The sequence below is a fragment of the Amblyomma americanum genome, chromosome 11 (genome assembly GCF_052857255.1).
Source record: "Amblyomma americanum isolate KBUSLIRL-KWMA chromosome 11, ASM5285725v1, whole genome shotgun sequence".
Classification (NCBI taxonomy): domain Eukaryota; kingdom Metazoa; phylum Arthropoda; class Arachnida; order Ixodida; family Ixodidae; genus Amblyomma; species Amblyomma americanum.
The window spans coordinates 87,279,335-87,303,556 of NC_135507.1; the positions used below are offsets into that span (position 1 = coordinate 87,279,335).

At 46.8% G+C, this 24,222-nt stretch overlaps 1 protein-coding gene and 1 long non-coding RNA gene across 2 annotated transcripts; one reads left to right on the forward strand and one right to left on the reverse strand.

Moving 5' to 3' along the window:
• Positions 1–22,475, reverse strand: LOC144109780 (putative rRNA-processing protein EBP2 homolog). Its single transcript, XM_077642573.1, has 7 exons — positions 22,286–22,475; positions 21,569–21,655; positions 13,666–13,871; positions 6,284–6,497; positions 246–360; positions 155–201; positions 1–45 (listed from the first exon to the last, which is right to left on the reverse strand). Exons 1-7 carry the CDS (start codon positions 22,319–22,321, stop codon positions 1–3), a joined length of 750 nt encoding a protein of 249 aa, XP_077498699.1. The 5' UTR covers positions 22,322–22,475.
• Positions 22,476–23,307: 832 nt separating this feature from the next.
• LOC144110191 (uncharacterized) lies at positions 23,308–24,016 on the forward strand. Its single transcript, XR_013309763.1, has 2 exons — positions 23,308–23,411; positions 23,948–24,016. It is a non-coding gene; the product is annotated as an uncharacterized LOC144110191 (long non-coding RNA).
• Positions 24,017–24,222: the final 206 nt, after the last annotated feature.

The following is a 24,222-nucleotide window of genomic DNA, read 5'->3' on the forward strand; positions in this document are numbered from 1 at the left end:
TTAAGAAGCACACTTGAAACTGGCCAGGTACGTCAGCACTTTACACTGTAAGCACCAGCCCGTGTTAACGCTCAAAACTCGGGGATGCAGGCATTTCTCAGAGCAGAGCTAATTTTTTTGCAGGCACTAAAATTGTTTGCATAAGCCCGCTTACCATCTTGCAACGGACATAAGAGAAGGAGCCAACCACGGTCTGGTACCCTTTACAGAATGTGTCCAGACATGACTGAGAAGACGAGGTGTACGGTGGAAAAGACAATGCATTAAAAAGAGAGAGTCCTTGCCTTTCTTGAACTTCTTAAGGTTCTCCATCATCTCTCTCTTTTCTTTCTGCCGCTGCTGCATCACTTCCACTTGCACCTGCACAACAATCAAACAACATTAGCTCCAACAAACAACAAACTTCCGTGGTGAGAAATACCAAGTACAAAATAGTGAGGCAATGAAGAGCGCATAATGATATAACTATTAAGAGGTCAAGTGTTAATGAAACAAGAGAAAACAAATAGGATTTTTTTAAGAAATGGTGCCGATCAAACTGGAAAATTAGTAGTGTTTATCCCTTAAATCGAGGTAAATTAACAGAATGTAGAAGAAAAGACAATCATATGCCAATGATGAGATCCGAATCCACAATTGTATCATGTCCCATATTGTGCTTTGCCAACTGAGTGACAGCACCAGCTGCCCAACCTTCTACTTTCAAACGTATATTTCTGTTGCGTGTAGCCCGCCCCTGGGGACTGTTCACCAGCAGCACAAAATACTTTGACTTTGTTCATATTTATGTTGTAAGAAGCCCTCCAATTACCTACCCTTGCCTGCTCATCAGCTTGACCCTTTACAGTACAACCTCGTTAATTCGAACTCGAGGGGGACCGGAAAATTGTTCGAATTAAGCGGAGTTTGAATTAACGAGCGGGCGCTAAAAAAAGCGGCCATTACGCCCGGCAGCACGGGCCGAAGCTAAAACAGGCATATCTGAGATCGTTATCTCTTACTACGCGCTACTACACATTTGCGGCGGGCGATTGCGCGAATTAAAATCATAGAGCCCGAATGTCGAAGGAAATAAAGTTAATTTGTTTATGCGGTTGGAGCTAACATCAAAATGCATTCGCGTAAGCAGCAAGCTTAATGATTAAATATGACACTATGCTTCAAAAACATGTTTATTAACAGCAGATTGGCAAAGCATATCAAAGAGAAAAATAATCGGTGATGCGCATTTGTTTTCGTTTTCTTTGCCGTGACTCGACAAGCATCGTCTGCAACTTGCCGAACAGCTCCAACGCAGCGTCCGAATTATCATCGGCGGAGAAGTAGCGCGCAGCCAGATCAAGTGCTGACGCTGTTTCACATGCACTCGGGGGTGGCAATGGATCGTCGCCTCCGTCGGACTCGTCGTCGCTGTCAGCTGTGCTCGCCGCGCCCGAGTTGTGCGGCATCTGGTCACCGCAGGCCGCTTCAATAATCTCGGCATCGCTTAACGGCCCCGATGTCTCCACGCCGCTGTCAACGTCTATGAAGCTCTGGAAGTCAACACCCTCCGATAAAGCAGCGTAGGCAGGGTGCAGCGCGACGGAGTCATCACACTGAGCATCCAGCTCTGCCGTGCTGCAGGCTTCTGGGCCTTCAATGAAGCCGCACTTTCGGTAACAGTTCGCGACTGTGTCCGCCTTGACAGCATTCCACGATGTTGCCAGCATGTGGCAGGCTCCGAGGAGATTGACGTCGTACGATTTGCCGCTGTCCATACACACAAGAATCCGCTCTAGGAGGTGGCGCCTGTACAGTGTTTTGAGGTTTTTAATAACCCAAAGGTCCACAGGCTGCAGCACAGCCGTAGTGTTTTTCAGCAGAAATGCCAGACGGATCGCCTTCAGTCCGCTGATGTCGCAATGGGCTGAACAGTTGTCGACGAACAACAGAACATTCTTGTTCTGTGCCGCGAACTTCCTGTCGAGTGTGCGCAGCCAATCTGTGAAAATTGCTCGCGTCATCCACGACTTTCTGTTGAAAGTATAATCAACAGGGAGAGTTTTTAGCCCTTTAAAGCAGCGAGGCTTCGCTGCTTTGCCTATAACTAGCAAGCGGCACCGTTCCGTGCCAGTTGCGTTTGCGCACACCAACACCGTCACTTTCCTTGCTTCTCTTCCCGCCTGAACACGCGTCGCCTTTGTAACTGACAGTCTTGTTCGGCAGCAACTTAAAATAAAGCGCGGTTTCATCTGCATTGAACACATCGCTGAGCGAGTAATCGGCCAGGTAGTCCTTTAGTTGACCTGAGATCCAATTTTGACACGTTTCTTCATCGACTGCGGCTGCCTCTCCACAAACGCTTTTAAACTTAAGTCCGTGACGGGCCTTGAAACGCGACAACCAGCCTTCCGACGCGCTGAAGTCACTTATGCCCATCTGGCTGGCGAAGTCCACTGCTTTTGCGGCAATTATTGGTCCACTTAGCGGAATGTTCCTGCTGCGAACGTCCTTAATCCATGCCATTACAGCATCCTCCATCTCTGGATGAGCCGATGTTCTTAGTCGATTCCGCGAGGGCTCCATCTCCTTTTGATACGCATGGAAGATCGAGTCCTTGTTCTTGAGGTATGTGGACAGCGTGCTTTTCTTGACTGCAAACTTCTCTGCGATCGCTGTCTTTGTTAGGAGACCACGTTCGACCTCCTGTAATATCTCCACCTTCGTCTTCAAATCCTTTGCGGAGTACTTTCCTCGGTTTGCCATGATTGCCACAGTCGATGAGATGTCACCAGCGAGATACCAAACAAACGAGAAATATCACGCAACACAAACTTCGCTAGACACCGCGGCAACAAAGACTAGGCACAAGAGGGGCCGGGTGCTGCGTGCAGGATGAAGGAAAGGAAAGAGTCTTCGCTTCCCGAGCTGCACAATAAACAATAAAAGGGTACCGGAAGTCACGCGTTCTCGCAAGGGCTACTGGGAGAGTTTAGCCGACGGCGCAGCCAATAGAACGCTGGGCGCAGCGGCGTCGTCTGCTGCATGGGCAGGCGCGCTGGGACGGCGGCCAAGTAGAGGGAAGCGGGGGAACGGGGAGGGGAGGCCCGCTTGATTGAAACGTTTATTTCCATCAGAAAAAAAGCGCGGCTTCAAAAAAATGTGACGTAACCGCCTCTCCCGAGTACTTCCTTCCTCCATGGTCGCGTACGTCTCCAATGGTCACGACCGCCTCGGCGCAGCGGAAACCTGCAACAGCTTGCGCCGGAGCCACCGTGGCCGGAGCATAGGCGGCGCCCGCGGTAGGGTGGCTACCCGCGTGACCGCGCGTCAGCCAAAAATAGACAAGCCAATGCTTCGACGCTCCGGCAGCGAAAACCTGCTACGGCATGCACCGGAGGGTTGGTTCGGGCAACGAAATTCACGTCTCACCTCGTGCGTGCTGGCTTTTTTTTTTTCTCATCATTCTGCATTTTTTTTTAATTTTCAGCGCATTGTATTTGCTACGAGGTGACTTCTATATGCGAGGAGCAATGCCAGCCATCGGCGCCTAGTTCGAATTAACCGACGTGGATACCGGCATATTCGAATTATCGGGAGTTTTGACCCATTGAAATACACAGGGTTTTGCCGGGACCCGGCCGTCAGTTCGAATTAAGCGATTTCGAATTACCGAGGTTTTACTGTATAATGCGCAAGCTGTATACATGTCACACATTCATACAAATTGCAAAATGTCACTCAAAATGGCTCTCAGAATTCAATGACATCACTTTCAATTAGGGGTATGCAAATATTGAAATTTCCCAATACGAATCGAATACGAATATGAAGAAAAAACGGCTTCGAATATCGAATCAAATATTGAATATCTGTTCAGTACAAAAAAAATATCAAGATGATAAACAAGCAAATGTTGTTGCCCTTATTTTTTTAATATAATGTATGTTATTTGCAACGAAAATAAACAAAACTAGACTGTCTCAGTACCGTATACAAAAACATGTGCACAGAAATGTATACTATTCATGAGACAGCATTACAGTATCCAAAATCAAAACCAGTTGCTGGGCGAGTTGGTTATGTATCACCGGATAACAGTATCCAAACTGTAATGAGGTCACACAAAACAAAATCCATAAAATAACAAGACTGGCAACAAAAAATAGCATGATGACTAGTAAAACCTCCTTCATTCGGAGTTCAAGGGACTGGAAGAAATGCCCGCTTTATCCGGAGGCCTAGGTTTATAAACTTCCCCGTGCCCCCCGAAAAAAACCTGCCGAAAATGCGAAGATACAGTAAGGCCTTAGGAGGCAGCTCCATCGCGCTAACACCTGTAAGCCCATGACGAGCCTTAGAGAACAACGCAAATGGAAGCAAGGGCCGGGAAACACACACTAGCATCGGAACGGCGAGACGGCTTCTAAAAAGGAAAAATAAATCACCTGCGACGCGCCAGTCGGCGTCCAAAAGCCGCGCGGAGCTGGGATTGGACTACCGGCGAATGCGTGGGCTGACAGTTGCAGTTGCCGCACGGCAGTGGCGAAGCCCAGAAACCAAAACTACGTGGCCGGGCTATTTTTTGACCTAGCGACAGGAGCCTTTCGATTGTTGTCACGCCTGCCGTTACAGCTACTGAAGAGGTGCGTGGGTTACAATGCACCATGCAATAAGCGAGATTTTTACAGGATCGCTTGCCCTATTGTAAGAACACGACACGCCCCTTCAGGAGGCTCCCGCGAAATTTCGCAAGTAGGCTTTCCCGCATAGCGTAGTTTACAAAACGGGATGGTAGAGGTCACGCTCGAGAGAGTTATGAAGGCGACAGGATGCATTCTTCGGATCTGGACATTAAATGTGCAAAGTATTACGGCAGGATTAAAAAAAGCGCGATTTCGCATTGCGATTGTTCGAAGTGGGCCGTCGGCCATCTTGTTCGCAGCACGGGTGATATGTGGGAAAGGCCACATGCGGAATTTCGCATGAGGTCAAGCCTAGTGGCGTCGGAATGCGATCGGACCACGCGATCGGACCACGTGATAAACGACGGAAAAGGAAGGGAATAGGACCTCTGTATCGTTTTCCTGGAATTTTTAACTGGATCATTGGCTAATATGCCCCGATATTGTGGTTTTGCCACGGTCACTTTTATGAAAGTCTGCACAGTATACGATCGCTCGTGAGTATTCGAGAATTTTCGAATAATCAGAGATTCTCGAATATCAATTTCTCGAATACGAATCGAATCAAAGATATTCGATTCGTATTCAAAATTTCGAATATTTGCACACCCCTACTTTCAATGCATTTCGACCACTGGTTTTGTGGAAAAAAACGTATGTCGTAAGAAGACCTCAAATGTCGTACTATCTTATCGACGCATAAGCAAACTCGCAACAGAATTAGACATTGCTTCAAGAAGTATTACAAGGCAGTTTACTGATGGAAAAGGCTCAAAAGCTTAACAATTTTTCTATCTTTTTTTTCCCCCTCCAAGACTGGTCTCGTCAAATTGCACAGCCGCGCTTGTAAGAACAGCAAAGTATAAAAACATGCTTAATAACTTGTTTCGTAGTACGGTAGTATTCTGCACAAAACATCCAGGTTCACTGCTTTCTGTTTGCCAGCAATGGAAGTGGGACACATATGCCCCACTACTGCCCAAAGGGACTCAGGTTCTGGTGGCCTTGATGCCATGGGTAGCATAAGAAGATTCTTGAACAGCTGTCGCCCTCTCTGCATGTTCTACACGACACCCTACGGTATATAACAAAACATCCCACATCCACCGCTAAGGTCAGGCGCGGTGCTGGTACAAACTTTCAGGGTTAGCGTACAAACAACACAACTACAACTGAGCGTAGAAGACTGGAGAGCTACTGCCGTAGCTCAGTTGGCAGAGCACTGCACGCAACATATGGACTCGCGAGGAGCCACAGTTTGGCCATATCTGGTATAGACACTGTAGCACAGCTGCACACGCTGCCAGACCAGTGGCACCAGCCCCAATGGTACCCCTGACGAGCTCCTTAAGTGCCACTAGAGGATGCCACCGTGCACACTAAATTTAGCAATGGAGATCGGGCGCATCCAAACCAAGCAATACGGCGCACATCAACTTGTGGAAGCCGACGAGCTTAAAAGGTGCATTGCAAGAGGCCCAACTCCTGAATTCAACGAAAGGAATCAAATGTTTCTAAGAAGTAAACTTGCAGTTCATTCAAGAGCCTGTAAGAGCTGCAACTAGCCACCCAAGCCCAAATCAGAGGACAGGGTAAAGAGATAAGACGAAGACACTCACCTTCTTGCCGAACTTCTTGAGCTCGCGCAGCTTGCGGGCCTTCTCGGAGCGCTCCAGAGCCACCTTCTTGGTAAGCAGCTTCTCACGCACCTTGGTCATGTGAGTGTCTGACTTGGCCATCTGGGCAAAGTAGTCATCGGGGCGCCGGGTCACCACACCCAGCTGGTGGAGCCGAGGGATGCCCTCCAACACGGCCGCCTGGGCCTGCCGGTAGCTGCACGAGGAAGAGAATAGGCGCCATCGTCCAAGGCAGCAGGGCAAAGATCTTTCAGTGACAGCAGTACATCACATCTGTTGCTGCAGCAATCGCAGGGAGCATGTGTGGGGCCCAAACTCAAATGATACCAGAAAGGTTAAAAATCAAACTGCAGACAACACAACCTGCCAAGGAAGAGAAAGTGATTGGGGCAACGGTAAGGGACTGGAAAAGAGCAGAGTGGGTCATAGAACGCAAGTGAATAAATGACATCCTAGTTGAAATCAAGAGAAAAAAATGGTAGTAGGCCAGGCATGTAAAATGCAAAAATGAGATGACCGATGATCGTTGAGGGTAACGGAGGGGACTCACAGAGAGGGCAAAGGGAACAGAAGGCGCTAGAGATTCATGAGCTGCATCCAGACCCGTCGATGAGATATGAAAACTTTCAAATCTTTGCAAACAAAGTGCAATGTCTCCAAATATGGACACAATTACAACATACCCAAATATTAAGCAAAGCTCGCACATGCCAAACGAACACAGAAAATTAATTTTAAGACAGAGAACTATAAGTTTTACGGCTGCTCCGGCATAACTCAGGTGAGTGCGTGTGAGCGCGGAAAAGATGAGGTGTGCAGCTACAATGTCATTTCTTCACACTGTACCAAGGCAGGTTGTTCTGTCGCTGGTGCAGTAAGGCGAGACAATGCTCCAAATAGAGTGCCACCTCAGGCTTTGCATCAAGCACAAACTTGCAAGAGGCCCTGCTACACAGACCAAACACACGTCGGGTTAGTCAACATGTGATGTCTGCTATGCCATGCCGATATGAGTTGGCGAGTACCATGAGTTCCAGTTACAATTAAACAGGTTTCACACTTTTAGTAGGCCAGCTATGTTTTCAGGGTACATGTCAAAGATGGCGGCAGCTTTGTGCCTCTTCCTGCAAGACTACTGCAGGAGAAAACAAGCTTATGGAGATGCCTACCACCGAGAAAAGCCTTCCTAGAGCAGCAAATTATTTAATATCTTATTTGCAGCACGTTACAGGTTCTAGAACACAGCAGTGAGTAAAGGAATCTCCTACATAACAGAAAAGTACAAACAATGATAAGTACTGCAGGAAGATCTACAAATGCAGAACTAGTGGGCAAAAAACGGGTTTCATTTGTTGGGTTTTGTGATGTATCAGTCGTTAAGGCTATCTCGCACCAAATGAAGGGTTAGAAATGTTTGCTGTTGTGCTAAAGACTGATGAAACTCTTTAAAAGGTTAAAATTAATTTGAAACACTTCCATTTACTAGAAACCTAGAGCATAAAGATACCTACAGGATCTACAACTGCATTTTCTTCTAAGTAAACTGGTGTGACAGGAAATATGTTGGACATAAAGAGCCGTGAAAAGCCTTTTCCTTAGTGCCTCGGACTTCACGCTTAGAAGAGTATGTACAGTGGAACCTCGATTATATGGCCTCCTGTTTATGCGATGACCCGCACTTTATGAGGAATCGGTTTGGTCCCGGCAAGACTCCCATAGAGACAATGTATTAAAATCCTCGATTATACGACACAATTTTAAGCTGACCCCGCTTCGTACGACGGCTCTGGTACAGCACAGAAAAAAAAAAAAGCTCTAAGCAGACACAGGCTGTCCCACAGGCACATTGTAGCCAGCTGAAAATGAATGCGAAATACCGTATTTCGGTATTTCGGACCGGGGAAAAAAAACGTAAGAGCCGGGAAAACACAACAGTGAGGAAAGCTCCGAAAATGAATGAAAAAAGTGCAGTTTCAACTATAGACAATTTATTTCCACAGAGTGCGCTTAGGACTTAAAAAAGCCCAGAATGGTGACTTGGCGTTTCTTTTGCTCGCTAGAAATCACCACGGTCGATCCAGCCATTGGACGACACAAAGTCGGTGATGCCCAGTTTGTCGGCTATGTCCATCGCCTTCTCGTGCAAAATGCTGCCTTTGAAGTTACACCGGCAGCACGAGCTTGCTTGAACCAAGTAAGAAGAGCCTCGTCGAGGTTTCCATACTTGGCGCCACAAGCCTGCTTTGCTTTCGGGCCGAAGAGCGCTGCATTCCCCTCTATCTCAACATGCTTCGAGACGATGCTGTTAAGAGTTGAGGGTGGGAGACCAAGGTCCTTGGCAATGTCGACTCTCTTCCGCACTGGCTGCCTGTCGACTGCGTTTATTGCGTCCAGCTTTTCCTCAACAGAAAGCGCCTTCCGCTTGCGCGACGCCATCTAAGCACAAGTTCGACGTTCACGAGGCTTAATGTACAACGACGATAGCACGATAGAAGAGGAGTCGACCCGTCCAACAACCGTGCGGCGACCGTAAAAGTGAGAGCTAGGGTAGTGAGAGCATTTTTCACGAACGGCCACCTAGTGGCGGCCTCTCAAACTGGCGTGCGGCTTCTTGCAGCCAGTTCCATAGCCAAGCCCGGCTGAAACTCCCAAAAGTCAAAATGGCGGTTGGAGCGCGTTGCCTACTTCAGCCCAGGCGGGCTCGGGGTGCTAAGTTTCGACGTATCATGCGGGAACGTTTTCACAGCTACTACGCAACAGCGGGGTTCCTTATACATTGGATCCTAGGGAAGATATGCCGGGACCGGATGAAAATGACGTAGCAGCTGGGAAAACGCAGCAGTGAGGAACGTAACAGCGGGGTTCTACTGTACTAGGACAAAGCAGCAACGTAATCACAATCACAAAAAAAAAACGACGCCAGTGAGAACAAGCCAACAAGAGTTGACGCCAGCTAGAGTCACTGGCGCGATGAGGGCGCCACCTCTTGACGAATGCTCGCAATCTGTAGCAAGGTTGTGTGGCCTCCGTGACCGCAAATTGAGACAGCCATCTCGGAGGCACCGAGCGCTCGCAATCGCCGCCAAGACGGCAGCAAAGGAGCGAGCGATCCCACCGCCATCTGTCTGTTAATCCTTGCAACTGATGCAAAAACGTGGCCACATGACTAACAGGCAGCAGGGCATGGAGCAGCGCACTTTGTTCGCTCTTTCTCATGTTTGGTGCCAGTGTGTGCAGTTGTGCGTTCCGTGCTTCGAGTCTTAGGCCTACCCCTATCAAATGGTCGAGCTGTGTTCAACCGGAATGGCATTCTCACGCGCTCAGTATAGAGCTGGCTTCAAGCGCAACGCTATTCTGCTTGCTGAGAAAGTGGGAAATTCAGCAGCTGCAAGACGTCTGGACGTCAACGAATCGATGATCAGGGGATGGAGGAAACATCGCGAGGAATTGTTTTAACTGCAACAGCCTGCGAAAAGGCTTTCGGGGGCCCAAGAAAGGCCACTTCCCGGAGTTGGAGCGACGCCTTGCAGAGTTCATTAGCGAGCAACGTTCCCGACTACTTGGAGTAAGCACTGAAATGCTTCAGTGCAAAGCACAGGAGCTTGCGTGGGACACGGGTTTGACCCAAAACCAGTTTAAGGCATCACGAGGCTGGGTGCAGAAGTATATGCGAAGGGCCGGGTTCTCCCTTCGATGCACGACTTCTATTTGCCAGAAGCTTCCCAGGGAATTCGAGTCAAAACTTCGAGAGTTCCAGTGCTACGTCATCAATCTTCGTCGCTCTACCAACATGCCACTTGGACATATCAGCAATGCCGACCAGACCCCCGCGTATCTGGACATGCCTATGTCCAGAACAGTGCACAAGTCTGGTGAGCATGAAGTTCGCCTTAGAAGCACAGGCAACGAAAAAAATCGGATTATCGTTATGGTGGCATGTTTGGCTGACGGCCACAATCTCCCTACATTCATCATTTTTTGCCGGAAGACGATCCCGAAGGAAACTTTCCCGAAAGACGTTATCGTGCGCTGTCACGAGGTTGGATGGACTCGAATCTTGTCATAGATTGGATTCAAAGCATGTGGGACCGAAGGCCAGGCGCATTGCTGCATCCGGAACCAATACTGGTTCTGGACTCTTTCCGAGGTCAGCTGACACCCGGCGTCAAACAAAAGCTACAGCGTGACCGAACGCATCTCATTGTTATACCTGGTGGCATGACCTCCATTCTCCAGCCTCTGGACGTTTGCATGAACAAGCCCTTCAAGGATCGCTTGCGACAATTATACTGGGAGTGGATTGAAAGTGGATCAACAACATCTGCAGGTAGCCTGAAATGCCCAAGCGCATCTACCGTTGCCCACTGGGTTTCAGGCAGCCTGGTACGGGCTGCCTCATGATTTGGGCAACCGCGCATTTAAGAAATGCTCAATTTCAAATGCTCTAGATGGAAGCGAGGACGACCTGCTGTGGGAGGCAGCTAGTGACAAAGAAGAGTCAAGCTGTGATGATGATAGTGACGACGACAACTGCCGTGAGGATGAGGGTGTATAGGAATGCCTGTTTGGCTTGTATTTCAATAAAGTTGTCTTTGACCCTCAGAACTGTGCGATATCGGTTCCTCACGTCACATTCGGTTTCTTTCGGTTTTTCTGTCGCACGGCCGAAGTCCAACCTCGCGTTACAATCGTAGTTTTTTTTTCCCCTTTTCACACCCGAATAGTCGACTCTCGCGTTACAATCGTTGTCGCGTTACATTCGAGTAAATACGGTAATCTTCCCCAAAAGAAAGCAAAAGAGCTCGTAAAGGTGGCTCCCGTCAACCACAGTGATAGCCACGGCATAAAGAAAGGCCGCGGACTGTGCCTGCTTTTTCTTTCTTTTTTTTAACGGCAAGCCCTCTGGGGGCAAGAATGTTGTACTACTGCATTTCAGCTACAAAAAAAAAAGCAGGATCAAATCCCTGATGTCAAGGAAGTTTTCTGCAAGGACATTTATCACCGCCTAAGTTATACTAAAAATATTAAAAATTCAATGGGAAACAGATAAGTCTTATTTTCAGATACGAAACTAACACATGCACTGAAATGCACCGCCACTTGCTCTATCCGGCTTGGGCTGCTGCTTCTCTTTGTGCCACAGAGCGTTCCGATAACGTGCTTTCCTTCTTGGTCTGCATGAAATTTGGCGTATTTTCGGCTGCGACCAGTGCGGCTCACGATATCGTGGAGTCGAAAGCCATTCACCCTGAGAGAAAAAAGTTAAATAATAGAAGAGGCCGAGAAGCGGAAGTGTGTGTGTGGACAGTGTCTGCTGACGCTGCAGGCGCCTACGACAAAGAGGTCACGGACTACGTTACGGAAACTAGCGTGTCTATTCCTACCTACGCAGATGTGTTGTGCAGCATCAACAACATTCGGCGGTTTGTGCTCACGACGAAGACGGCGACCTGCTGTCAGATGTTGCAACTCTCGAGACGAAACTAATGCGTCGCAGCTGGGCAAATGTTCAGAAAAAAATCACAGATTTCTTTTGAAGGTGAGAATAAAGAGTTGCTCACACTTCCTCCGAACAAATGCTTGAGTGTTGACATTTCTAAAATAATTTGATCTACCCTTAGAGTGGTGTCGATTCTTGCCATGTGCTTATTCAGGCTGTTGCTATCAGTTTTTCGGGCAAGACTGAACACTACTGCCGATATTCTTTGTTTCTCGATTATACGACGCCCGGATTATACGACGGTTTTGCGTGGTCCCCTCAAAGTCGTATAATCGATGTTCCACTGTAGTTTACTATAACCTCATCTCCACATGACTTGCTATAGGGGTTTTAAATGCAATTTGCAATTTGAAATTTGAAATTTTCTGCATGGGATTCCCGAGGGAGTTTTACAACTGTTCGATATATTCAGGATCGTCTGTAGTGTTTTTCTTATCTATGTTACAATGACCATTTCACTTTTGTGGTGCTGTGAGCATTTTTGTCTTTTCTGTTCTGTGATTTCTTCTTGATACGATGTTATGTTCTGTGGCTGACAATGCTTATGTCACGTTTTCTCTGTTTGTACACCCTCCCCTACTGTAATGCCAGCTGGTGCTGTGGGTAAATAAAAAAGAAATACTGATGAATATGAGCTAAATGAGGGCACGGACCACAGCCAATGATGGTTCACACTCGGGCACCACAAAAACCAGAAAAGCAGGTAAAGTGAACAGAAACAGTATTCCAAAAATGTGACATTGCCACTTTTACAAGACACAAATGACAAACAGGAAGAACCAAATAAACTTAAATTCTTAAAAATATAACCAGCATTCCAAGCAAAGACAACTCTGCTCAATCTTCATCAAGAACAGTGTACAGACTCATGCTAGCTGTGTCGCAAATCAACAAAATGCAAACTTTCTCAAAAGCCAGCCTGGCTAATAAAATTATGAACTTAAGTTTTTGAATGTCTCTGTATATTAGTGTACACCATGCACGACTGCTTTCTCGATTTCTTCGTAACTTGGCCAGTGTCTTCAAGAGTTCATATCCCGGCAGGCGAAATGGCAAAACACTTGGTCAAAGTGAGAGGATCAGTCACAAAACCTTCTGAGCCATGTTTTAGCACGACAGATCTTATTGTACATGTCCAGAAACAGTACCCTGATTCATTTCTACAGCGCATTTCGTTTTGCTCTTGAAACACTACTACTGAGGCAACAGTCTTGGACAAAATGAAATGAGCTGAACAAACTGCTTGCAAATCGTTCCGTTCCAAGCTATGCCACAAGAGCTTCCCGTAAGACTGTCCACAACATCAGTTGGCATTTCAGGCACAGAGGCACCAAATATTGTCGTGTGCTCTGTTTTCGGAATGACACCGAAGACATCAATCATTGCATGGAATCTGCCTAAGTCACGTAAATAATTTAAAACTTTTTAATCTAATTTTGTTCCAGTTTCAGTTTCAGCTGACAAACGATGGCTATGACATACAAGATGCCTTGAAGTCGTGCAAGGCATATGAACAATTGTTGCTTCCTTCCTTTAAGTTCACGCCAACTCCTACACCAGCCTGCCCAATAACTAAGAAGACAAAAAATGAACTATCCGTCATATCCCAGCTTTTGGATGCCTCAGATGATCCCACATTCTGCTGTATGTCCCAGCCATAGTCCGACAGTTGAAATCAAAAGAATATTAAAGAACAGTTACACTGTAAATCGTTCAGAGGCCATAGGTGAATTCCACATGCGAAAAGAATAAAGACATCAAATGTTTGGCGTCTTTATTCCTTTAAGTTTGCCCACCTAGGACAGGTACAACCATTCCATGTATCAAAAGTCCAAAGCTAAAAAGAAGTATAAAAAGGACTCACAAGGCCATCTCGCGCTTGAAGTCATGGTGAACAGGGTCTTCATTGGATCCCATGACCACGGTGCCTTTGCGGTTCTTTTGCAGCTCCATGTCACCAAATTGCTCCGACAGCTCCGGCGTCAAAGGTGCCAGCCCATTCACCATGGTCAGGGTCTCAACCCAATCCAAATCGAGCTCCATTTCTGCCAGCTTCTGTTTCAGCGCTGCCTGCAATGACAGAACCAACGGTCAACAATTCTGAAGGGCAAATATGGCCTGTGGATGCCGCCACAAAGTTTCAGGACAAGCTCTAGCAGAATCTCGTTGAAACCTGATCCAAAAAACGGTTTGTGCTCGGGAAAAAGAAAGATGATGAATTTACCCTGTGTCGCGGATCTCTCCGGAGAACACTCGGACCGAAAGAATGGACTAGGCGACGGGTGTACCCACACAAACGCACATTTAATACACCCTACGTGACACACAAACTAGAACACAAAACTAACAAAACTAACACAAAACACAAAGGCTATAAATATACATGACCCGGGCACACTGCTACCAGCGTCTACTACTAGCGTTCTACTATTCGTGGTCGGCGTTCGTGCTCACGGTTGGTTCAGTGCGGCTGCGGCGTTGTATGGATCCCGTAGGCGGCGTCGAGGTGGTGTTCGACGTGATTGGGCTGGCGTTGCTGGCGGCGTTCGACGCGCTTGGGCTGGCGTCGCTGGCTGCGTCGTACAAGCTCCAGGTCAAAGCGCCCGTGGAGGTGATTCCGGTGTTGTTGGCGTTGGGGGCACAACCCGGATGGGTGGCAACTCGTCTTCTTCTCTTCTCCACCAATCATCTCTCTCCACCTCACCGAATGCTTCTCCACCAATAATCTCCCTCCACCACACCGAATGCTTCTTCTTCCTCTTCTTTATTCTTCCGTTAATTCACATCATCTTCTTCACAACTCTTTCCTTTAAAATTTAATTTAGGCTCCTTAATATATGTGACAAGGGCCCTCTCTCTCAAGAGTTTTTCCATGAAAAACTGCTCACGTCATCCTCATCTCCAAGCCATCCAGCCAACCGACAATCTTCTGTGGCGATTCTGGACCCAGCACACACCACATCGCAGATGTCCAGCACACACCATGAGCACGACACTAACACAGCACACCAAACTGCGTGTTCAGAACACTAACACACCACTGCCGTTGTCCGTACAAAGTACTTAAAGATATGTCGATGTCCACAAAACATCCCTTGCGTAATCACATAATACCAACAACAGCAACAGCAACAAGATAAATCCCAGAGATATATTAACACCACAACAACAACAACAAAACCAAAAAGATACATTCCAGAGATAGCTAGAGCTGTTTGATTCTCTTCTTGCAAAAGAACGGTTCCTAATACTCTGTCTGGTACTTCACTGTGAAGAACAAATTCTTTATCCAATGCCAACAGCCACTCTTTGAAGTGGTAGGTCGATGGCTGGCGTCTTGCCCAGAGCTACGGGACCAACTCTTCCCTTCGGGACTGTGCACTGGCACACGTCACATGAGCCAACAAAGCGCTTAACGTCACTCTGAACACCCGGCCAAAAGAACTCCTCGGTGATCCCAGACACCGTTTTTTGGACACCCTGGTGTCCGGCCATAATGGCGTCATGTCCTAAGTGTGGCACGGTCTCTCGCATATCTCATGGTAACACCAGCTGTTGGACCCGCCTTTCTGAACTAAATATGCACTCCCTGTGCAGAAGACCATTTACCAATAGATATTCGAATGACGTACGACATTTCTTTCTTTTTACCTTTTCCCCGACTCTTTCGAAGCAGGCCTTCAGGCTTGGGTCTTCTTTTTGCCTAATTGCAATTTCGCCCGGCGTTACGTTCAAGCACATCGCAACAGGAGTAGAGAGCGGACGCTGCGTTGCTCGGGCTGTCGCTTGAGCTCTTGTCTCCACTGCCGACGAGAAACTGACTGCACCCGTCTGAGCTGTCGCGGGCCTTTCCTCCTTTCGATGTTCTTCAGCGTCGAGCATCCTTCACTCGGGATCAGGGTCTTCAACACTTCTTGCACCCGTAATGTTTCCCAAGATGAGATCGTAGATGGGTTGGTCTACGCATTTTGCCACTACCTGCCCAGTATAATATGGCGTGGACACTATAATCCTGGCTTCAGGAAGGTACCTTACTGTGCTGTCTACCAGAGTGACGGCCGATGATTCCCCTGTAAGATCCTCGTCCTTCACCAGGTTTCTCCGAACCAAGACTGTGTTGGCTCCACTGTCTCTAAGCGCCAATATAGGACGGTCCCCTATTTGCCCAACCACCACCGGCATTGCTGCTTTCGACTTGGGTGTTCAACTCATTGCCCCTTTTTGCAGCGGCGTTTGCTCTCCTTTCAGTTGTGGAACTTCGGGTGGCGTTACAAGTTCTACCCTTGAGTCGACAACGCATGCAGCTCGGTCCTGCGTTCTGTATCGGCGCTCATCCAGAGTATGACCCCCCCCTCTTACAACCTTGACACACAACCTGTGTCTTTTGGGCAACGCTACTAGTCCGACAGTCAACTACACGGTGTCCCACCTTGCCGCAGAGAAAACACCTTACTGGCGCCTTAGATGCACCGGCATATACTGTTGGTTTTGCCGCGTCTGTCTCTATGGTCTTTTGGGTTTCCTCCTTTGCCTTACTCAAATTTTTAGCCCTTGAGCCTCGAGGAATTTGTCTGCAGTGTCGGCGAACTCTTCCAATGAACACAACTTTCTTTCAGGAATAGCGCTAGCTTCGAGCTGCAGCACGCTAAAAATTGCTCTGTGACCAGCTTGTCACGCACCCCTTCAAAACTCTTTTCTGTGTTTGACATATCAAGCCACCTATCAAAATAGTTGGTAAGCCTGCAGGAAAATTGCTTAGCGGTTTCCGAATCCTCAGGTTTCGCGGTGCGAAATCTCTCACGAAAACCCTCTGCCGTAAGCCTGAATCTTTGGAGGAGTGCCTTTTTGACTTTCTCGTAGTCCATGGAATCAGCAGCAGGCATCCTTCCAAACACATTCAGCACTTCTCAGACTAAACACACGCTCAATGCCGTGGCCCATTCACTGCGCTCCCAGCCTTGCCCCAAAGCTATCCGCTCGAATTGTTGCAGATATGCATCCAAATCATCTCTCTTGTCATCGAATGGAGCCAGCAGCTTTCTTGGACAAACTCTGGCCGGTCTAGGAGATTCTGTACCCGCTAAGGAATGCTGATCATTGTCCGTGATCTCCTCATATCCTCCCGCGACATGCGCCTGTTTCCACAAAATAAACTCCTTCTCCCGTTCTCTATCCTTCTTTTCTCCTTTCTTCTGCCTCGCGGGCTCTTCTAGCTTCTCGCTCTTCTGCCTCACGAGCTCTTTTCGCCTCGCGCTCTTCTGCATCACGAGCTGTTTTCTCTTCTCGCTCTTCTGCCTCGCGAGCGTCTGCACGTGCTTGTGCCCTTTCTTCTCTCTGCCTCTTTCCCTCCTCCTCATAGAGATGCATCGCCTCTTCCTTGCTTAACCCTAGCTTGAGCGCCAGTTCTAACGTTCTAGCCAAATCCATCCTTTCTGCCGTCGAGAGATCGGAAAGAACCGAGCCAACGCAAAAAGAAAAAAGGAAATTAATCCTGGCACAGGCTCGCCACTTATCTTTGTCACGGATCTCTCCGGAGAACACTCGGACCGAAAGAATGGACTAGGCGACGGGTGTACCCACACAAACGCACATTTAATACACCCTACGTGACACACACACTAGAACACAAAACTAACAAATCTAACACAAAACGCAAAGGCTATAAATACACACAACCCAGGCACACTGCTACCAGCGTCTACTACTAGCGTTCTACTATTCGTGGTCGGCGTTCGTGCTCACGGTTGGTTCGGTGCGGCGTTGTATGGATCCCATAGGCGGCGTTCGACGTGCTTCGGCTGGCGTCGCTGGCGGCTTTCGACACGCTTGGGCTGGCGTCGCTGGCTGCGTCGTACAAGCTCAAGGTCCAAGCACCCGTGGAGGTGATGCCGGTGTTGTTGGCGTTGGGGGCACCACCCGGATGGGTTGCAATAGCGCTGGAGATACCCCTGGCCGTAGCAGGTGGTAGCGCCCTCCGTCAACTCCCCGGAACGTGCTCAAGCACGGCAGGAAGTCCACGATGCGTTGCCGTAGAACGCGAGCTCAACGGAGCAGTAGCCGACGTCGCTCTCTTCCAGCCAAAGTGTCCCTGACCCGCCGGAGCCTCCGCTTCTCTGCTGTTCCCCCCAGTGCCTCGCTCTCACTCGACCTTTTATAGCCTCAATGTTAGTCCACCTAAGCCTTGTCCTCGTCTTCTTCTCTTCTCCACCAATCATGTCTCCACCTCACCGAATGCTTCTCCACCAATGATGTCCCTCCACCACTCGGAATGCTTCTTCTTCCTCTTCTTTATTCTTTGGTTAATTCACGTTGTCTTCTTCACAACTCTTTCCTTTAAAATTTAATTTAGGCTCCTTATTATATGTGACACCCTGCCAGGTTGTTCAAACCTCAAACAAAAGCTTCGTTGCTTCTAAAGATACCCCTGTTTAAAAGGACATTGGGGACAACTCCATGCAATCTTTTAGTCTTCGTAAAAATCAACAGTATTGCTTTTATGCCTTTGATAAGATCTTTTGGTGGAAAAGGCGCATTAGAGGAGATGACGGTCATAAAAACTTTTTATTTTTCAACATAGCCAGCTGAAACTTATTAGCATGCAGGTATATTATAGAATTCTGCTTTCAAGTATACATATAGACTTCAAAAATCTCACTTGAAAAGAAATATAATGCAAAATAACATATCCTAACTAGGTCATTTCTGACAGGCTTTTATGGTAATTTCCCAACTGAGGAAAAGCATTTTTAAGAATATGTAGACATTTCCAAAGGTCCAACGCATATCCTATAGGCATCTTTTTTTCCTTCAATCATGATACATTAGCAATTAGGCCAAATGTAGGCTAAGTAACGCGGCATCGTTTTTTATTTCAGACTTTGCAATTTATTTATTCTCAACAAAATGACTTTATAGGCATTTTGTTAGCTTTATGATGTGTGATGGACCTTTGAAAATGTCTGTTGTTGTGCTGGGTTTAATGGCACATAAGCAACTAAGGCCATCATGCACCAAGCCCAAGGCATAAAGAATTGTTTTCTGGAGATTTTTACAGATATAAAATTTGGCGGTGTGGAAAGCTGAAAAAGTTATTTCCTTCTGCCTAGTAATGAGAGCTAAACAATATTGATAAATAGCTCATATTAAAAGTTCCAAAGGAGGAAATGTCTGTATAATCTTAAAAAAAAAAAGCGTTCTTTAACTGACAAAAGACCATGAAGGCCGGTGAGGAATGACCTAATTAGGATATGTTATTTTGTAGTATATTTCCTTCCAGGTGAGATATCCGCAATCTAAATTTACATTTAAACTCAGCATTTTATGATATACCTACATGCCAAGTTTCAGCAAAGATGTGCTGACAAATAAAAAAGTTTCTAACATCCTCATCACCCTTAACAATCGATTTTGTTCCTCGTCACTGCATTCAAACTTGAGACATCAGTTAAAAAAACAACTCCATGATCACCGTAAAAAAGTGAATGACAATGTAGCTGCACTTCAGGCATACAATGCTTGTCATGACATGACATAACCAGCAACAATGATACTTGTATTTGATCTTTGGCCTTCCCTAGACTGTAAAAGCTTGTTTTCGAGCGAAAGTGGCTTGTTTGTGGTCAGAACACAGTAATCAATCAATACAGGCCAACTTAAGACCTGGAAGGCTAGTTGCTTCCGTGCAGCATGAAATTCCAACTATATGAACTGAATGCGGACGAAGCAGCAACGTGCGTGACACACACAGGAACCAACCAGTACTGGCAGGTTGTAGCCACAATGAGGCTGGTACTGCCAACCGCTGCATTTCACTTTGTTTTCATTTTACACAGAAAACAGGCCCTGGTACAAGAAATGTCATTTATAGAGCATTCCCAGGCTACTTGGTTTATTATAGTTCCAACTTTGCAAAAATTACTGCCGACAAAAAACTTTCGAGGACAACACGGCAGCCCCCTTCCAGTTTCTCCCTCCTCCCACCAGAGGAGAGGGGGATTTCCCTCTCTCCAGTTTTCTGACTGCGGTTGGCACGTAGCAGCTGGCTGTTCTGTGGGTTGGGTGTGGGGACATGGAGCTCTTATGCTGTTCAACAGCATTGTTTCTTTTCACCATCCTCAGAATTTCCACTAGAATTAGACACAGAGATAAAAAGTGAAGAGTACTGACAACATGAGCGGAAAATGTGGCCAGCACTGCATACTCTCGCGCAACAAAGGCTCAGCCGGTAATGAGTTATAATGTCCAACAGATAGGTACAGCGCAGCCACCTCCCAATACATGTTGGAAATGAACACGGTGAGCACCAAAATATGAAAGGAAAATGAAGGTGAATGAATGGGTGAAGACATCCTAAAAGCAGAGACATGGTTAAGATGAAGTGCGGTGAGGAAGGTGAACTCGGACTCTATGACAGCGAGAAAAACAACGGCAAAAGCAAAGCCTGGGTTTCTGAAGCATGAAGTGCTTACACACTGCGCAAGCCTAAACTCCACCTAGAGTCCACTTCACAAGTTGTCTGCAGCAAGCTAAAGCTCTCTCAGCTGATCAGGGCTGCAGGAACACAACAAATAGGCTCTCAAATATTTGAACAGTGTTGAACTATTTTTCAAACAATTACTGCTGTAATTGTAAAGGCAGTTCAGGCTTTTTTTTTTTTTTGGAGAAAAAGGTAAGTGTTTCTTTCAAAGGTTAAAGTAGAAGAGAAAGTCTGCACAAACAGCACTGCGGAGGCCTGCTGCAAAGTGGTGTGTCTCGATTTGGAAATATGCGGTCCCCAGAGTCGGCTGAGTTTCTTGCGTGCAGGAGACACAGCCGAGTGATGGAGCCACCCTTCTGTACACCTTTCTTATAGGCTCAGATCGCCATAGCATCCACAGTGCTGCAAATTACTGACGAGATGGAGCATAGGCTAATGACTTAGTGGTTTGTCTGATTCTCATCGAGCCTACTGATCCTTACTAGCTGAGTGCCGAACAGCACAAAGCAAATAAATTGTGAGCAGCTTCCTAGTGCGTCAAGACAGGCATTAGAACTTGAAGCCTTGGCCACAGATTGACATGAATATGGCCTGTGGAGCATGAAACTGGGTAGTATTATTTACAGCTGAGCAAGGCCAGCATTAATTCTGAAGCCAAAACAGGGCATAAACTATGTGCCCCCAGCCAAAGTGAGAAAGCCAAAAGTTTCTCTCAAGACTGCAAATGAGGACAATTGTGTCAATGTCGGCATACTGCTGACGACACTCGTTCCAAACTGAACAGTCAGCAACTATTTGCTAACACATTGCTATCCGAAAACCGCCGGTACTTCTTCGATATAAGATGTGAAAGCTGGTGGTGTTCTTTGTGACAAGATGTATATTTAATTAACATTCATATTTAACATTAACTCATGAATACAAAAGAAAACTTCAGGTCGATTTCATATCTTTGCACTTAACTTGTCCCGTGCATCGAACTCGGAAAATTCCAAGATAGATGGACGTTAATTGCGATTATTGCGTCGTCAGATGGTCCGGCCTTTTTGACACGAGATCGGCCCTTTGGTGTGGCCCTGCAAATCTTCTGAGATCAAGAAATTATCACTGCTCTGCATTGTACGATTCCTTTCAAGGCATTTTAAGCCAGTAATGCCCGTCGCCCGCGCGGGGTGTGCTTACACAGACTCGAGCGGCTAAAATGATTGAAATGCCTTGAAAAAAAAAACCGGCTCAACCCGCAATAAAACGAACTTTGAAAGTTGAAGATCACGTATCGGGCGTCGCTTACCGTGTTATTGATGAACTCCTTCTTGACATGAGGCGCAATGGCGTAGAGTCCGGGCTTTAGTTCGCCTTTCGCCAGGCTCTCTTGCAGCTGAAAGCGAAAAGTGATCAAACGATCGCCCATCTACCGCCGATCTCGGCAGCCCGTAGGAGGCTGGGATTCGCTCCAAACGAACATAACATCCTAACGAAATCGCACGCTGACGCGCTACAGGTAGTTACTAGTGCGCTTCCAAACTCCTCGTTAAACATCGCAATGAAAGCACCGATGGCCAACAACATTGCCAGACAGTATTCGTAAGCAGCGGCGCCTCTGTTATAAAAACGTTTCGCCAAACAGTGGCCATGACAAACCAAAACCATCATTCTTCCCCCGGACCGCGAACGACTGGAACGGCCTTCCCCGTGAACTTGCTGCTATCACATGCCAATCATTGTTCATCGAAGAAATCACGCGTGTACTTGCTTAGTGATAATCTTATATTTGTATAACTTTCAACTTATCTGTTTAGTCTTTGTTTTTCATTTCTGTGTGCCCCACCCCTTATGTAATACCCTCTAACGAGGGTTTTTAAGGTATTAAAGTGAAGTGAAGTGAAGTGAAGTGAAAACGTGTAAACGATTCACTGACGGCCTATTCTCTCTACAACGAGTAAACATCGCTTGGACACGTGTTGCGACTGTCATACGCACGCATAGTAGAAATGACTGACAGGTATACCTCTTCATCCGTGTCCAGAGATTCCGAGTCAGACATTTCCTCTTCTGGTGTGCACTAGTGATAGCAAAAACACAACTGATGGCACTGAAACACAAGTAAATCCGGAGCCTCACGCTGCACACGAATACTCCGCAAGTCAAAACCACGCCGCACGCTGCCAGCCGCGGCCACTTTATATACATTAAACGTAAGCCCGTTATCGAGCAATGCCGCGGTACGCTAGAAAAGTTCCCAGCATGGCCACAGTAGCGCTGTCTACCTAGCAAAAAACAATTCCTCGTACTTGCTTTATTATTACTTTAAAAAATACAAATAGCAATAAGATAAAGAAAAACTTCATATTTATGAGTAGATTAGGATAGTTTCATCTTATTTGGTTCCATTTTCGTCGCTCTCTCGCTTGCATACTCATAATTACTCATGTACGCAGCCAGTATATTAAAGGGGCCCCGAAACACATTTTCAGTGCATTTTTTGCCCATTGGTTGCATATAAAGAGTTATAGTGATGCTATTAGCATCAGTCGTACCACGTATACTCCTGTTTTTAATATTTTAATTAGCTCGCAAAAACAAATTCATGGCGCTGACGGTGTCACCATACAGTGGCGGTTTTTAGCATCGGATATGACATCACGGAGGGCGAACTTTATGATTGGACAAAGAGTAAAGGTATTGCAAATTGTGTTAATAACTAGAGATACGTTTTGTCATGTTTTTGTGTTTTATATTACATTAACAAAACCAACTTGTTTGCCCTAGATAAAAGCACTGTAAAGCAAGTAAAACAAAAATACACCACTAGAGGCTCTGGCTACTTTTTGCATGGACGGACTTTGCGCCTCTCTGTAAACATCCTACGACCTAGCACTAACACTTCTGGGTACTCTCTATGGCTGCGTTCCAATACTCCCAAGTAGACGGCTACTTAGACGTCTAGCCGGACAGCCGCCATCTTGGGACGCGTTCCATTTCTCGGCGAAGCAGTCTTATGAGACTGCTTCGCCGAAGTCCACATCGGTGCAGGCTAACTTGCTGTCTAAAGATGGCGGAGCTGATATACGCGGATGAGCGAGTCGTGCTCTTGCGGGCGTCGGACTGTACACGGAGTATAGGAAAGGAAAAATGTGAGTCATTCCATAATGTTATTTGGTACGCAAACTAGTGGCTAATTAATCTTCGTGGACGTGCGATTCCTAGCAGTGAATCACGCAGGAGAAAATCGTGCAGTTGAGAGCTTTGCTACAGCAGCGGACGCTGTAGGTCTGTTTACGTGATCCGGACGATGCCGGATCTTAATTAGCGCTTGATTTTAGAGAATACTCGTCGCTGTCGTTGGTTTCCTCGACGGGCGTTAAGACGGCTGGCGTGACGGTTAACAAATGTGTTCTTCTGTTGCTGTATTAGTTGCATCAACTCTTTCGCGTGCATTCTTTTTTATCTCTACACTCTCAGAACAAATACACCGGCATGTTGCGAATTGATTTTAGTCGTTGCAGGATTAAAGATCGCTGCTGTATTTAGGTCTCTCGCCGTCTCCGAGTGCCACGTAGGGCAGACAGCGGGTTTAATGTCACGTATGTGTTTTCCTGTTGCAGTGTATATTAGCCGTATCGTATTTCGCGCATATTAATTACAGTCTTTCGTATTCTTATGTTTACAGGACCGTCTGGACGAGCACGTTCGAGGAGCATGTACAGTTGAGCATCAATAATAAAAGAATAATCGCATATCTCTTTAGCGTCGTCTTCGGAGAACGGTCCCGTCTGCTACAAGTAGACTGACCGATAGGCACATCCACCAGTCCGGTTTACGCGCAAATTCATTCCAGAAGAAATGTGTAAACTTGTTGAAAACACGTTTTTAATTATCTTTATTGCTCAGTTTGTGAAAAATAGTAGTACAACTGTTCATAAGCTTTAGTTACATTATTATGCC